Here is a 13,114-nt window from a genome sequence, read left to right as displayed (position 1 = left end):
TGTTTTTTTTCAAGTTTCAAACCAATAGTCAAAGACCAGCTTCCTTTATCCTTGACTGATCCAAAATTTTAACTGTGTAGTAGTATTGTTACCATGACAACAAATGTCCGATTTGCCTTCCACTGGTGTGCTCTTACGGGTTGTGTCCGAGGATAGGGGCAAGCGACCTGCACGGTTGTTGAGATTGGAGGACTTGTTGTGGTGAACTTCCAATGTAGTAATTTCATTCATTAAGACAATCATGAAGTTGGTGAACAAGCCAACAGTTATAGCCATATTATCTAACACTTTATTTGGAGATTAAAATAAAAGTGAGAATACCCCAAATGTCGGTGATGGCATGGTGATTTTATCATTCACCTTTGCTTTCTCCTTCAAATACATTTTCTAATGTGGGGGTTTGTTTAAAATCTGTTTCACTGTTCATGTTTGTTTCCCTAAAGAACCTATTTGTTAGCGATGTCGTCATGTTCAGAGGGGTGTCTTTAGTTACAGAGCTGATGGCCAGAGCTAAACATAAATGAAACCAATGTTGTAATAAATGTAGTTTTGCTTTGAGCGATGTTTTGATGAACAAGTTTTGTTTTGTTTGTATCTAAAGCCCTACTATCACATGTATGAGGGCACACATTCATGATGGCTCTACGGTTGACGGCCAATGAATCAATGTGCCACTAAAAGGCAGGGAAGAGGGTGGAGGAGTGCAAGCTGATATAAACATCGGCACTGCAGGATTCATTCAATGAAAATAATAATAATAAAAACACTTTTCAAATGACCTTTGTTAAGTGTCAAGGATACACACAGAAACAGAATTTACAAGAAAACTCCACAGGGTACCTTCAAATGGAGAACAGGCAGCATGTGATGCAGCACTTATGACACTGAATCTCTATCAGCTAATCAAACAGCCGCCAGTAGCGTGGCCGAAAGTGCAACAAGCTTCTCGCAGAAGATGGTGTACCAGTAGAAACAGATCAATATCTGGTAGATCGGCCTAATAAACATGTCACACCTCTGGCTTTAATCTCTGTAAACATCATTCAGGCCAAATTTAGGTTTCATCTGTGGCCAGCCTGTGAGTGTTGCCAAGGGCAGAACAATAGTTATTCCATTTGACAAGGCATGTGAAACACACGTGTTTACCAGACGTTGTTGTTGTTTGCTATGTTGTTAGCGCTCCTGTGGCATTTTGTTGTTTTGTTTTACTTGCTGCACATTAAGCTGTCTCTTCGCATTGGCATAAGCAACGTGTACTGTCTGGTAAGCCAAATTTAAATGAAGTGGAGACCGGGCTCAGCTGCCACAGATGAGATGGGGTGTGCACCTTCTGCTATGGGGGGAAATTGCCCGCCCAAACAGGTGCCACAAAACTAAGATACAAGTGAGGGAGATGTCAGTCGAGCACCTGAGAAGAAGTCAGACCAAGTCCAAACACCTGCGTAGACGAACTGTAGGTGTGTAGGGCCTTTAATGTTCTTTAGCTTTGATCAGTTTGAGCTTCAAGATCAATGAGTTGCAACATTACTGATATGTAGAGAGAGGAATAGGATTTTGCCTTTGCTGCACTGTCTTACTCTTTTGTGTGTGTGTGTGTGTGTGTGTGTGTGTGCGTGTGTGTGCGTGTGTGTGTGTGTGTGTGTGTGTGTGTGTGTCCCAGCAGATGTTATGGAGGGGAAGAGTGCCATTCTGCTGGGCATGAGTCAGTGGAACTCAAATGACCTGGTGGAGCAGATCGAAACTCTGGGACACATGGAGGCCCAGTCACATGGTACATCCTGCACACACACACACACACACACACACACACACGCACACACACACACAGATTTATAATGACACTCAGACACACAGAGACACTCATGTGTGCACCACAGAGGTGTGTGTTTTGCTTGCTCACACATCCATAATGAAGGTTCAAATTGCCTGGAATGAGAGGGAGAGTAACCCACTGAATGATGATAATGGTGGGTAGACTGCAAATGGACTATAGCATCTATTTAAAGCCAAATTAAGTCATTTCTGACCACTAGGGGGCAGAAAGAGCCCAAAACTCTACCATCATGTCATGTTATCGAGAACTACTTTCAGACTTACAACAGCCCTCCAGGCAAACACCTCAAGGGGCTGCAGTGGTGTGTGTTTGTATCGGTTGAGCATTGAATCCACAAACTAGTTTGAAGACCTATCAAACACAAAGACATTTATTCTTTTTTTTTACGCACTCTTAAACAATGATCACGTTTGCAAAATTTCTTGCAAAGTAAACTGTGAAATTAACTCAGTGCTACAATTAATTCTCCCTGGTATGTATGCTTCCATGCATCTGACTGGCTAGGTCAGCGCATTGCTTAATGCTGTCGTGTTTTCAGTCTCATGAAATGAATGCCAAGGCTACATGTTCATCTCAGTTTAAACACAGCAGGTACAGAGAGCAACAGGTTGTGTGTGCGGCCACTTGATGTACAGTTACTGATCTTTTAAGCCCTGGTCGCTCCATCAACTCACTGTTAAAAATACCTGCTCCTTAAGCTATGTGACTTTCACCAGTCACTTGTTTATTTGTCTTTTCGCCATTTAGTTTTGAGCAGGTTTTGTACACTTAGTTTGTCAGAGCTTGTTTGCGGGGAACTGCATTTATTTTTATACGGGGGTGAGGGGTCAATGAGAGGTGTAGCACTCCACCATACAGTAAAAGTGTGGGCGGAAAAACCAAAGCAATGAGCTAAAAGAGGCTTAGAACGGCACAGACCTGCAGTGGGTGTTATTTCTCTAGCGTTTTTAGTGTTGTGAGTGACCCTCTCACATTTCACTGAGTCCTTTGATATCAAGTAAATATCAAAAAGGTTACTACATGCTTAAGGTTTAAGGCTTCAATATCAAAAACCGTTAAGAAAACCATCTACATAGTCCAGAGAATGATTTAAAGTGAAACAGTTTGGGATGATCCTCGCTTGCAGAATGTAAACGTCTTGTTATTCAGGCTTTAGCTGAGCATGAGTGAACAGAAGCACATAGTGAGCAGAAGATAAACCGAAGGGTGCCTAAGATCTAACATGCAGATATGCAGTGTGTTTCAAGCTCAGTGCCTCGTCTCCTTGCTCAGTGATGCCTGAGGAAGAACACTGATCTTGGAACACATGTATATCTGTGCTCGTCCTCTGCTCTTTCTGCACCTCAGTTCATTTATGCGCATCTAAAGCATCAGTTAAAATGAATATCACTCTTTGCCAGCAAAGAGGTTCTGATGTTTTTCACTTCTAGTTACGGCTAGCATTGAATTTCAAACCAATCATGAAAAGACAAATAATACAGATACATGTGGATGCTCAGTTTCCTTTTTCCTCTTTCTTCTTGTTCAATTCAGTTCAGTTCCTCAGATGTAAATGAGTTAACAAGACCTAAATATGGATTTTCATCCTTACTCAATGGACAGAATTTCCTTTGATTTTAGAGATTACCCTTCCTTTCTTCTTTTGTGTTTAGTTTTATGTCTCCCCATCCGCGTTGCTCTCACTTCAAGGTCCTGAGGAATAACATGGCAACTGCTGTTCTAAATTTTTTCCTGAGATCCAGATTGAAAGACTTTTCCTAATCCTGTCTTTGAGCAGAAGCTTCTCACGTGGTTCAGTAAATCAAAGAACGTCCAGATCTGTTTCATTTGTGTGCTGTAAATCGAATCATTCTGAGCAAGGGAAAGAACAGATGCTGTGCCTGCCTGTAGAAATATTTGTGAAACGAACAGTCCTAGCAGGAAGAATATCATATTTCAGCATATTTTCATTTTGGTCCTCAACATTGACTTTAAATCAAGTGATTCTTCTAATGAATTCTACCTGTGAGAAAGTTATTTAATTAGATTCATTTATCTAAGTCTCTGGTGTGAGTATCCAACCACTGTAACTGAATTACATTCACCCAGAGATTTAACAGCACAGTGTTTTTCAGACACAATAAGAAAAGTTCAGTTTGTGCCTTTAAAGATCATAAATCAATGCTGGGATTTATGCAGATCACTGGTTTTTAATAGAACTGTCAAACACCCACAGCAGGGGATTTCATGTAAGAGTGTAAAATTCAATCAGAGTTGTCAGGAGTAAATTGCCATTAATGTTTTATAACCTTTTTGTCACTCTCCATTATGTTTTTTTGTGAGATGGTTAAGTCATGTTTTTATTTATCAACATGTCATATACGTGAATAAACATCCATATATAAAATGTTACATTAGGTTATCTTCTTAATCAGATGACGACTTGGACAAAACAACAGGGAACAAAAATAAATTGGATGTCAGCAATAAACAATCAGAGCCAATTTAACCATACATGACAAAATCACTGGTAATTACAGCTTTTCATAACCAACTGTGCTTTACCTCTGGCGGTCATGTGCTGAGAGCATGGCACTTGCTTTTGGTTTTTGTTTACTGATAAATGGACTGGCTCTTGTTGTGAAGGTCAGCTCTGAGGTTTGACAAACTGGAGTGGATGCTTTTAATCACTGCGGTCCAGTGGGAGTGTATTCTGGTCCTGCAGAGATGAAAGAATTCGCTCCTGCAGGGATGCAGCACCAAGTCATGTGGTAGTAACTGAAGAAGTGGGTACACTGTGAATACACACCTGCGTAGTGCGCCACTGCAGCAGCAGTGCCAGCCAGTTATTGTAGATGATCCACAATAATATTAACTGTACCAGTGTGATGAATGAAATACCAGTTTTTTATTAACAAAATATGAGGTGCTGCCCCTTTTATTTAAGTATAGGTTTTCAAGCTTAAAACTCAAGTTGAGGAATATTTTACCCTGATATCCTTTTATGAACGTGGGCACGGTAGTTTATTTTGACTCCATCCCACGTTCACCTTCCTGCTGAATAAATATTCACTCTGGCGCCAAAAGTTTCTTGATGTGCAACTGAAAATAGTCCAAACACATGCACTTTGTGTGAAAAATGACATATCGCATCTTTTTTAGGAAATAATTCAGTCTTATTTTGAAAATGAAACTCTATATTTATGGCCCATTTTTAAAGCTTTAGGTTTTCAGTAGGAATGACTGGGGCTGTGTAGGGTAGGGAAATCGAAAGGTATTGATTGGATGGTATTGAGCAGTGGACTAACACCTGTGGGTTTTGGTCTTTTCATGGACTTTGTTCATTGGCAGCCTTATTCCTCATTGTAATACTGACGCTCCATTTAAGATTGCATTTAAAGTTCAGCCAAAGCTAGCACAAGGCCTCAACAGTCTGAGTTAGCTAAAGCATGTGGGGATCTTCCTAATTAGAGTGTTTTGTGGCGGAGCAGGTGAGGCAGACTGCCAGGAAGATCTTTTGATACAATCAATTTGGCTATCTTAGCTCCAGGTGAACTTTAGAGTGGCATGCACCTGAGTCATGCTATGAAGATATCACTTAACGGCCAATTTGGAGAGGAGGAATGCTAACTTTTAAGGAGCATACTACCGAGAGTATTGTATTAAAACTTCTGCCTTCCTGTTTTTTGATACAAAGTTTACATCTTTTAGCTGAGGACTTTTTGCTCTAGGATGTAAATTAATCATATCATTATAATTTGTGAAACCTGCGCGTACTGATTTTTTTTGCCCACTTAGAGGCAGGAGAAACAAGCTGACATATGACATGAGAGCATCTTTTAAGTTGATATATGATTTTGTGTTAACAAACAGTTGCTTATTTACAGCAGACACATTTATTTGAAGTTGTGTTTGTGGCCGCCTGATGAATTTAAGTACAATATTCACTCTCCTTCTCTGTTCTGGTCTCCAGCAACTCCTGAGGGAAATGTTCAGCTCTTCAGCTTCTAAATGCTCCAACAAGTAAATTAGTTGCTTACTTGTTTTTAGTCTTATAATTCTCTTTGGGTTCATCAATATGATGATATATGTAGTCTTGTAGTCACCGTTGGTGTAAAATATTGAAATGTACAGCTGTTTTAGTCAAATGTGGCTGTTTGATGACAAGTACAGTCAAAGTTAGAATGATAAAAACAAACAGATTGTTTTAATGCACTGCATGTTACAATGTGCGTATATTACAAACATGAAGTGAGGTGGCTAAAGAGAGTTGATGACAGAATAGGACAGGAGGACTGTGATAGCATTTTGCTGCCTCTGTCATCAGTCACTGTAAATCTCCAGGTTCTTGACCCCTGCTTCAGATGTGAGGTCAGAAAATACGAGGGTCTTCTTTCTCCATTTCTCCTTTGATGACAGGGTGTCTGGTGCAGGAGCTGGTCCGCACATCAGTGGTGCTTGAGAAGTTAAGTGTACTCACTGCCCATTGAAAAAAAATAAGCCTGCTATAGACGACTGGGGATATTTTACCTTAAATGGAGTGTGTGATGTATATGGTGTCTGTATTGGTCTAAAGCTGGCGTCTATCCATAATGGTAGACACTGAGCTGAGACATTATGACATAGTCATAATGTCCCCCCAGTATCTTGAGACTGACACCCACTGAGACCATATCTTTTTATCTTTTATGATGTATGAAAACATTATTACACATAGTATCTTCTTTATGAAATAGAATAGAGATTAGATGTTCCTCCTGCAGTATAATCAATGTGAGGCTGTGTCTGGTACAGCAGGCACTTCACATTTCAATCGTACCACACGACTGAAGTGGCAAAGCATGTCTGCAAACACTAATAATGTCGCATAAATTTGTTTTTCAGAAAATCTATTATGAGACAGCGATTGCAGCTCTGTGAAATGTTGTTCCACTCAAAACCCTGTGACATGGAAAAGAAAAGACAGGAGAGGTGCTTCCAGTACACTCTGAAGCCCAGAGACCGCTGTTAAAAATTTTACCAGGACTTTCAAAGTATTGGTAATTGCATTCTCACTCTCTCTCACTCGTTCTCTCGTCCTTAAGTAGCAACCATTGAACTTAACCGAAAATAGAAACTCAGCAGCATGGTGCTGCATACAAATGTGAATGTGCCTGCTGAGGTTCTGTATTCTTAATGTTTGTTTACACCGACACTCGTGGGAGCAGCACAGGAATATTAAAGACATAAAGTTAGCCTTTTGCAACTGGGCGTAGCAACAAAAAAAGAAGCAACACCAAACAGTAGCTGATGCAACAGAAGTGGCCGGTCATGTGGGACTCTAGAAAAATGATTAGCATGTTTGACCAGCAAATGGTGTGATTTTAGCTCATCGCAGAGTAGTCAGTGTCGGTGAATATATTTATTGCTGTACAGAAATTACTGGTGCTTTTTATGCATTTATTAGATAGTAATAATGTGGATGTGATTGGAAACAAGGGAGAGACAGGTACAATTATGAAAGTTATGTGTGAATAATGTTTCCATTACATAGTGTGTCCACAGGAGAACCCGAACAAGTATGTGTTTTAACTGCATAATGTGTGTACGTTTTTGAACCTGCATTAATTGAGTTCTTGACCACCTTGGGGCAGGACAACAAGCTGGAAACACACCATCTTTATCACCTGTAATGAACTTAGCAAAGGCTTGCCTATCCTGCAGACATGAAGCAACATTTCTGGCCATCTGATAAATCTCAGTCCATTTTCCTCCTTTTAGCTCTATCTTTGGTCTCCACCAACACCTGAGAAAATTATCTGGCTCTTTAGCTTTAGTTATGTTCACCAGCTAGTCGCTAACTTTGCCTGTCTGCTGTTTGATGCTGAGCAGGTAGCGCACAGTGGGCTTTTACAGCTGCCTGCTTTGGTTGAAAAAGATAGAGTGGACAGAACAGAACAATAATGTTACAGGGTAGAGTTGCGTAAACCAAAACAACTAGATGGAAGATGCTATAAAAATCCATGGAGCTGAGGTCAACTGCAGAGTTGGTGCTAACTACTTCTGGGTTCAGCACTATGAGTAGTTATGTGACCCATTGTTAATACAAAATATTGATCATAGTGCTTTAAATTCTCAAATAGGTCAGTATTGACCTTTACAAGTCCAGCTGCATTCAGGCATCAGCGCATACTGTGGAGTATCAAGCCCCTACACATGTCTAAATTCTGTGCTCAGCGTCTGTTGCAGGTACGCTGTGATATTTAACTGTCAGTGCTAAAAAATGTTAAATGAGTCACTAATGACCATGACAGCTACCCATTTGTTAAATCACCTCATTGCTTATGTTTTATTGTTAGTGGTTTATAATAAAAGGTGAGAAAAAGCCTGGATCACATTGTGTTGTTGTGTAGGTCAGAACAGTGGGTGGTTTCCCTGCATGGGAAAGCTACCTGCAATTAGAAAATGTGATGTGTGGGAAACCTTAAAGGTGCAGCTTGACCGCTCTGAATCAGAGCCTGTTCAGCAGTTGAGCTGAAACATCCACTAACCTTCGATCCCGATCTATTTGTCAGTCCCTCAATAGCATCTCTGGGATTATAACCGCTCTCCCTCTGCTCTTGATTATTCCTTCATTCCCTCCTCTGCTCTCCTCAGCTTCTCTAACTGTGCATTTCCCCCTGGCCTTTCTGCTCCTTCACGCCCCTCCCATCACATCACCTCATCATGTGCTTATATTTTGCCCGCTCTATCTTGCTGCATTCGTTTATTCCACAAGCCACGGGCGACTGTAAACACTCTCTCTTCCAGTAGAGACGACTTATAGTGATGGAAACCTCATCGACAGAGAGGAATGCCTGGAGCACAGCTGCCCCTTATTTTCCACTGTACTCTTCCTCTTCATCTCTGCTCATTGTGACGTCCTGTGATCTAACATCAGCCACCGCTCACTCCACTGTCTTTCAGGCTCCCCATCTGCTCACTATGCAAACACTCTTATCAGTATATTTATGCAGTGCTCTTTTCATCACCATTTTTTTCCACTTCATTCACTGACTGATGCTGTATAATGTAGTCAGACCTGAAATAGCCATCTTACATAACTGATCTTTTTCGAAAATTACTGACTCCATGATAAACAAAAACTCCTGACTCCGACTTGGCTGCTTCCTTGGTATGTGCTGCCAAGCTGGGATAAGATTAGCTAAAATGGCTATGTCAGTGGAAACAGACAGTTTTGGTGGAGATGACTAAGTGATAAGTCCTGCCAAACAACCCAACACAGACTTTTATTTTTCTCCTGGAAACATAATATATGATGAGAATATAATTCCACACAAAGTGACCCGGAGAGAAATATATTGAATGGGAGAATGATTTTCCATTTTCTGTGAAGCACCACGGCTCTCTTTTCTGCATGCACCCTGCAGCTCTATTCAGGAACACATGCAGAGCGAGAGAGACAGAAAACATAAATTTAAGGTCTGAAACTCATCTGTTTTCTGCCCACCACCTCCTCCTGGTCAAGTCAATTTCAACACACGACACAATCTCCCTCTTATTTTAATTCCCATTAATGTTTTTGTCTTTCTTGTGAAAGCAAAATTGCCCAGAGAGGCTTAAAAGCTGGAAAGACAAATTTCTGTGCTGAAGTCTGATGAAAGCAGAAAACGGCAAACAACAAACGAGGGAGAGGTGAGATAATTGTAACAGGCGGCTGGTCTTGAAGACTCCATGTCTGGAGTACTGTTCTGCCTCATCTCTTATTTTTACCGCCCTTAGGAGGGGGGAGGGGGAAGGGAGAGGAGGAGGGAGAGCAAAACTGCGATGCGCCATAACTCTGAGCTCCCCATAGATTTCCTCTGCTAATGTTTAACACACTCCCTGACCCTTTACAAATGCTGATTGAGTGTTGTTGTGAGTGTTTATGTGCAGCAGAAGTGGCATGTAGTGACTGTGGTCACACAGTCAGTGTAGCACTTAAGGGTAGAAATCGGTCAATAGCACTTAAACTCTTCACTTAATAATAACTGAATAATATATGTTTAGTCATTTCTGCAATAAAAACATTTTCCCCTCTGTATTTAAGTCACCTATTGAATAGCTGTCCCTTCCTGAGGTTTCCCCCCCTTTTTTTCACATAAGGTTGTTTTTTTGGGTTTTTTCTTATACAAATCAAGGGTGTAAGTATATAGTAAATCATACGTTTTACAAACTGTAAATCCCCCCTCAGACAAATGTGTCACCTTGGGCTATAGAATTAAAATTTACTTGACTTTACTTACAATTTTTCTTGTCCAAATAACCAATACTAAAACACTGAGTATCTGCTCATACTGATGCCAATCCAATACAGATTTAATTCCCTCCTTTAAAATCCCATCAGTGAACAAACACGTTTTACTACAAGACTCAGTTTTTCAATTAGATTGAATAATGACACATTGGAGACGCTTGACACGTTGGATCTCATCATATAAGATGTAAAACGCAATTCTTCAATATTTTAACTAACCAAATTCATTAACTTGCTTGTACATACATATAAATATTGTACATACATATATGTACAAGCAAGTGCATGTATTTATAGTCACAATGTATTTCTTATGTACATATATGGCAATTGGTGGCAACACTTGAGACATTCAGTTAAGCAGTTAAAGAAATGTCACATTCAACATGAAAATCACGTGCTTTTCTAAATTTCACAGTTTTCTTTGTGATCAGTTTTACTCTTTTGTTATCTTAAAGAAACAGTTCTTTATGCTAAGCTAAGCTAACGATCTCCTGGCTGTAAAATCGTATTTACCGATATTTTCAGACAAGAAAGCATATAAGCATATTTTTCAAAATGTCAAACTATTCATTTAAGGCAGCGCCTGATTCTTGTAGCATCTTCTTTCCCCCTTTGACTGTGGAGATGGATATGAATTGTAACTGTTAATACGTTTGTCTGATGTTCGATCCAGTGTTTTGGCCAGATTTAGAGGGACGTGACAGTGAATTTCAAATCAGTACGTCCCTAGTTGCAGGTACTGAGTTAGCCTCTGCTACTATACTTCACTTCTGCCTGCTGTGTGTGTGTGTGTGTGTGTGTGTGTGTGTGTGTGTGTGTGTGTGTGTGTGTGTGTGTGTGTGTGTCTGTGTGTGTGTCTGTGTGTGTGTGTGTGTGTGTGTGTGTGTGTGTGTGTGTGTGTGGGAGTGTTTGTTGCAGTACAGCAGCCACAGCATATATAGACAAGGAGCAGCTGGGATTGCTTGGGACAGACTGTGTGTCTGAATGTATATGTGTCATTTTATGTGCCGCTTCCCCCTATGATGTGTGTGTGTGTGTGTGTGTGTGTGTGTGTGTGTGTGTGTGTGTTTGTGTGTGTGTGTGTGTGTGTGTGTGTTGGGTCAGCAGGTTTGTCATGCACAGGAGCTGGTGGCGTCTCATGGGGTCTTTTCGCAGTAGTAGGCCAACACAGACCCTGATGCCTGCAGCAGTGAACAGATGGCTGAGCGTGTTAGCATGCCTGTACTGTGCCAGGGGTCAGAGGTGGCTGTACACCCAGTCAGGAGACAGCATTCCTCCAAATGAGGACCCTAACCTGTTACTCCTCAACAGCACACACTCTCCAGTCTCAACAAAGCGATACATAACAAAGCGATCCTCACCCTTCTATATTCTTTCCATTGCAAACATCTTACCTGTAACACAAAAATAATGTAATACATTACAGATGTGCTGTGCTGTAACCGATCTTCTACACCAGTGGTTGGTCATTCAATCTACCAGCACCCTGTAGAAGAAATCTTGCAGTTGTTTGGGAGTAAATAAACACTTTATAACCTGTAAACATGTGCTTTGGCCATCCCATCACTAGTTGTATCTAAATGCTGTTGTACAGCAGTTACACTAATCAATATTTTTCATTTGGATCGAGTGACGACTGACAGAGAATGATCACCCATCTCTGTAGTTCCCCTCAGCTCTGTGGAGCATATCAGCCTCTTTCAGCTCATTGTTTTTGTTGGTTTTTTTTGCCGGCATTTGTACTGTTTTGCTCTTGCCACTGAAAAATAAATGATGCTTCTAGCAGCAGCAGATGGTTGTCTTCAGTAAAAAACCTCTAATAAACTGACCTTGCCAGCAGTTAGCTAGTGGAGAATTTAGCAGCTAAAGAGCCAGATATTTCCCCACCGGAGATCAAACCCAGAGCTAAAAGCCTGAATATTGGACTCACATGCATTGGACGGACAGTGACTCCTCATAGCCCGAGCTGGTTATTGTAATAAAGACACTTCTTGCAATAATACTATGAGCCTGTTCAGTGTTATTACCACTGAAAACCACGATTTCTCAGTAACGACATACAGCTGTATTGATTACGAAAGTGTCCCTAATCACGTCGCACAAATGTAATCAGAGGCTTTGTTCTGCATCGTAAATCTCATCTTATGTCGTTTGAAACTGTGGCATGTCGTGTTGAATTAAGATAAAGCTTCAGAGGCAAAAAACAAACCGCAGGAAGAAGCCAACGCTGCTGTTTTCTGTGCACGTCTTCCCAGGAAGACAGATAATTCACAGTGATACTGTAGCTTTCTAATGAGTCGATTCACACTCCAGCAGGCAGGAAACTTTGAGGGCATTTTGCCATTTTCATACTCCCTGGGAAGATATAAATCTGTAGTCTGGGAGCCAATCTCGCTGATGATGAATGCAGTCTTTTGCCTCCCACTCTCATCTTCCTGCTCTTGTCTTTCGCCCATCTGCTCGATCGAAGGTGACAAATGTGTGATGGCGATAGAAGTGGTCGAGACCTGAGAGGAAGAAGATTCAGAGAGAGATAAACAGACAACAAAAACTCTCTATGCTGGCTACAAAAAGAGAGTTTTATGGGAAAATGACATTTTAAATCATAGTTGTTGCTCGCAGAATGACACACAAGAGGGATCCGAACAAAGATCAATAGATCAATATTTCATCCCTTCTCATTCAGCTCTAGTAGACTTCTCTGTAGAGCCCTTCATTCTTCAAATTGCTGTTTCCGGAGTCAGTTTTCTCCTCCTCTCTCTCTTAGATAAGTTAAGAAATATATCAGACTGCAGTATGATAACAGATGAACTGTGTGCACCTGCTGCGAGTCTGTGTCTGACTGGGCTTTAAGCTACTGGAAATGGCAGTGGTGTTGCCGGACAATGGTGCTGTCAACTTTCCACAGTGTGCTTTCGAGGTTAGATAATTTGTCGGGCAGGAGAGAGAGCGCAGGGAGAGAGCTGCTAAATACCAACAAGCTTCATAAAGCACATATGACTGGCAGGACTCAGACCTCTGAG

The 13,114-nt window shown here is 41.0% G+C and overlaps 1 protein-coding gene across 3 annotated transcripts in view; it reads left to right on the top strand.

The window, feature by feature from the left end:
- Positions 1–13,114, top strand: part of pitpnm3 (PITPNM family member 3) — an 89,000-nt gene that overhangs the window by 32,957 nt on the left and 42,929 nt on the right. Inside the window, exon 3 of one of the 3 annotated variants that reach the window (XM_056374056.1) lies at positions 1,661–1,771. The exons of 1 other annotated variant lie outside the window; for it this stretch is intronic. In XM_056374056.1, the coding sequence (XP_056230031.1) occupies positions 1,661–1,771 (111 nt within the window). The remainder of the gene's footprint in view (positions 1–1,660; positions 1,772–13,114) is intronic. One more of the 3 variants, XM_056374057.1, reaches the window with a different exon arrangement.

Source organism: Seriola aureovittata, chromosome 4 (assembly GCF_021018895.1).
Source record: "Seriola aureovittata isolate HTS-2021-v1 ecotype China chromosome 4, ASM2101889v1, whole genome shotgun sequence".
Classification (NCBI taxonomy): domain Eukaryota; kingdom Metazoa; phylum Chordata; class Actinopteri; order Carangiformes; family Carangidae; genus Seriola; species Seriola aureovittata.
Note: the sequence above shows the minus strand (reverse complement) of the source record. Positions and strands in the feature narration are given on the sequence as shown.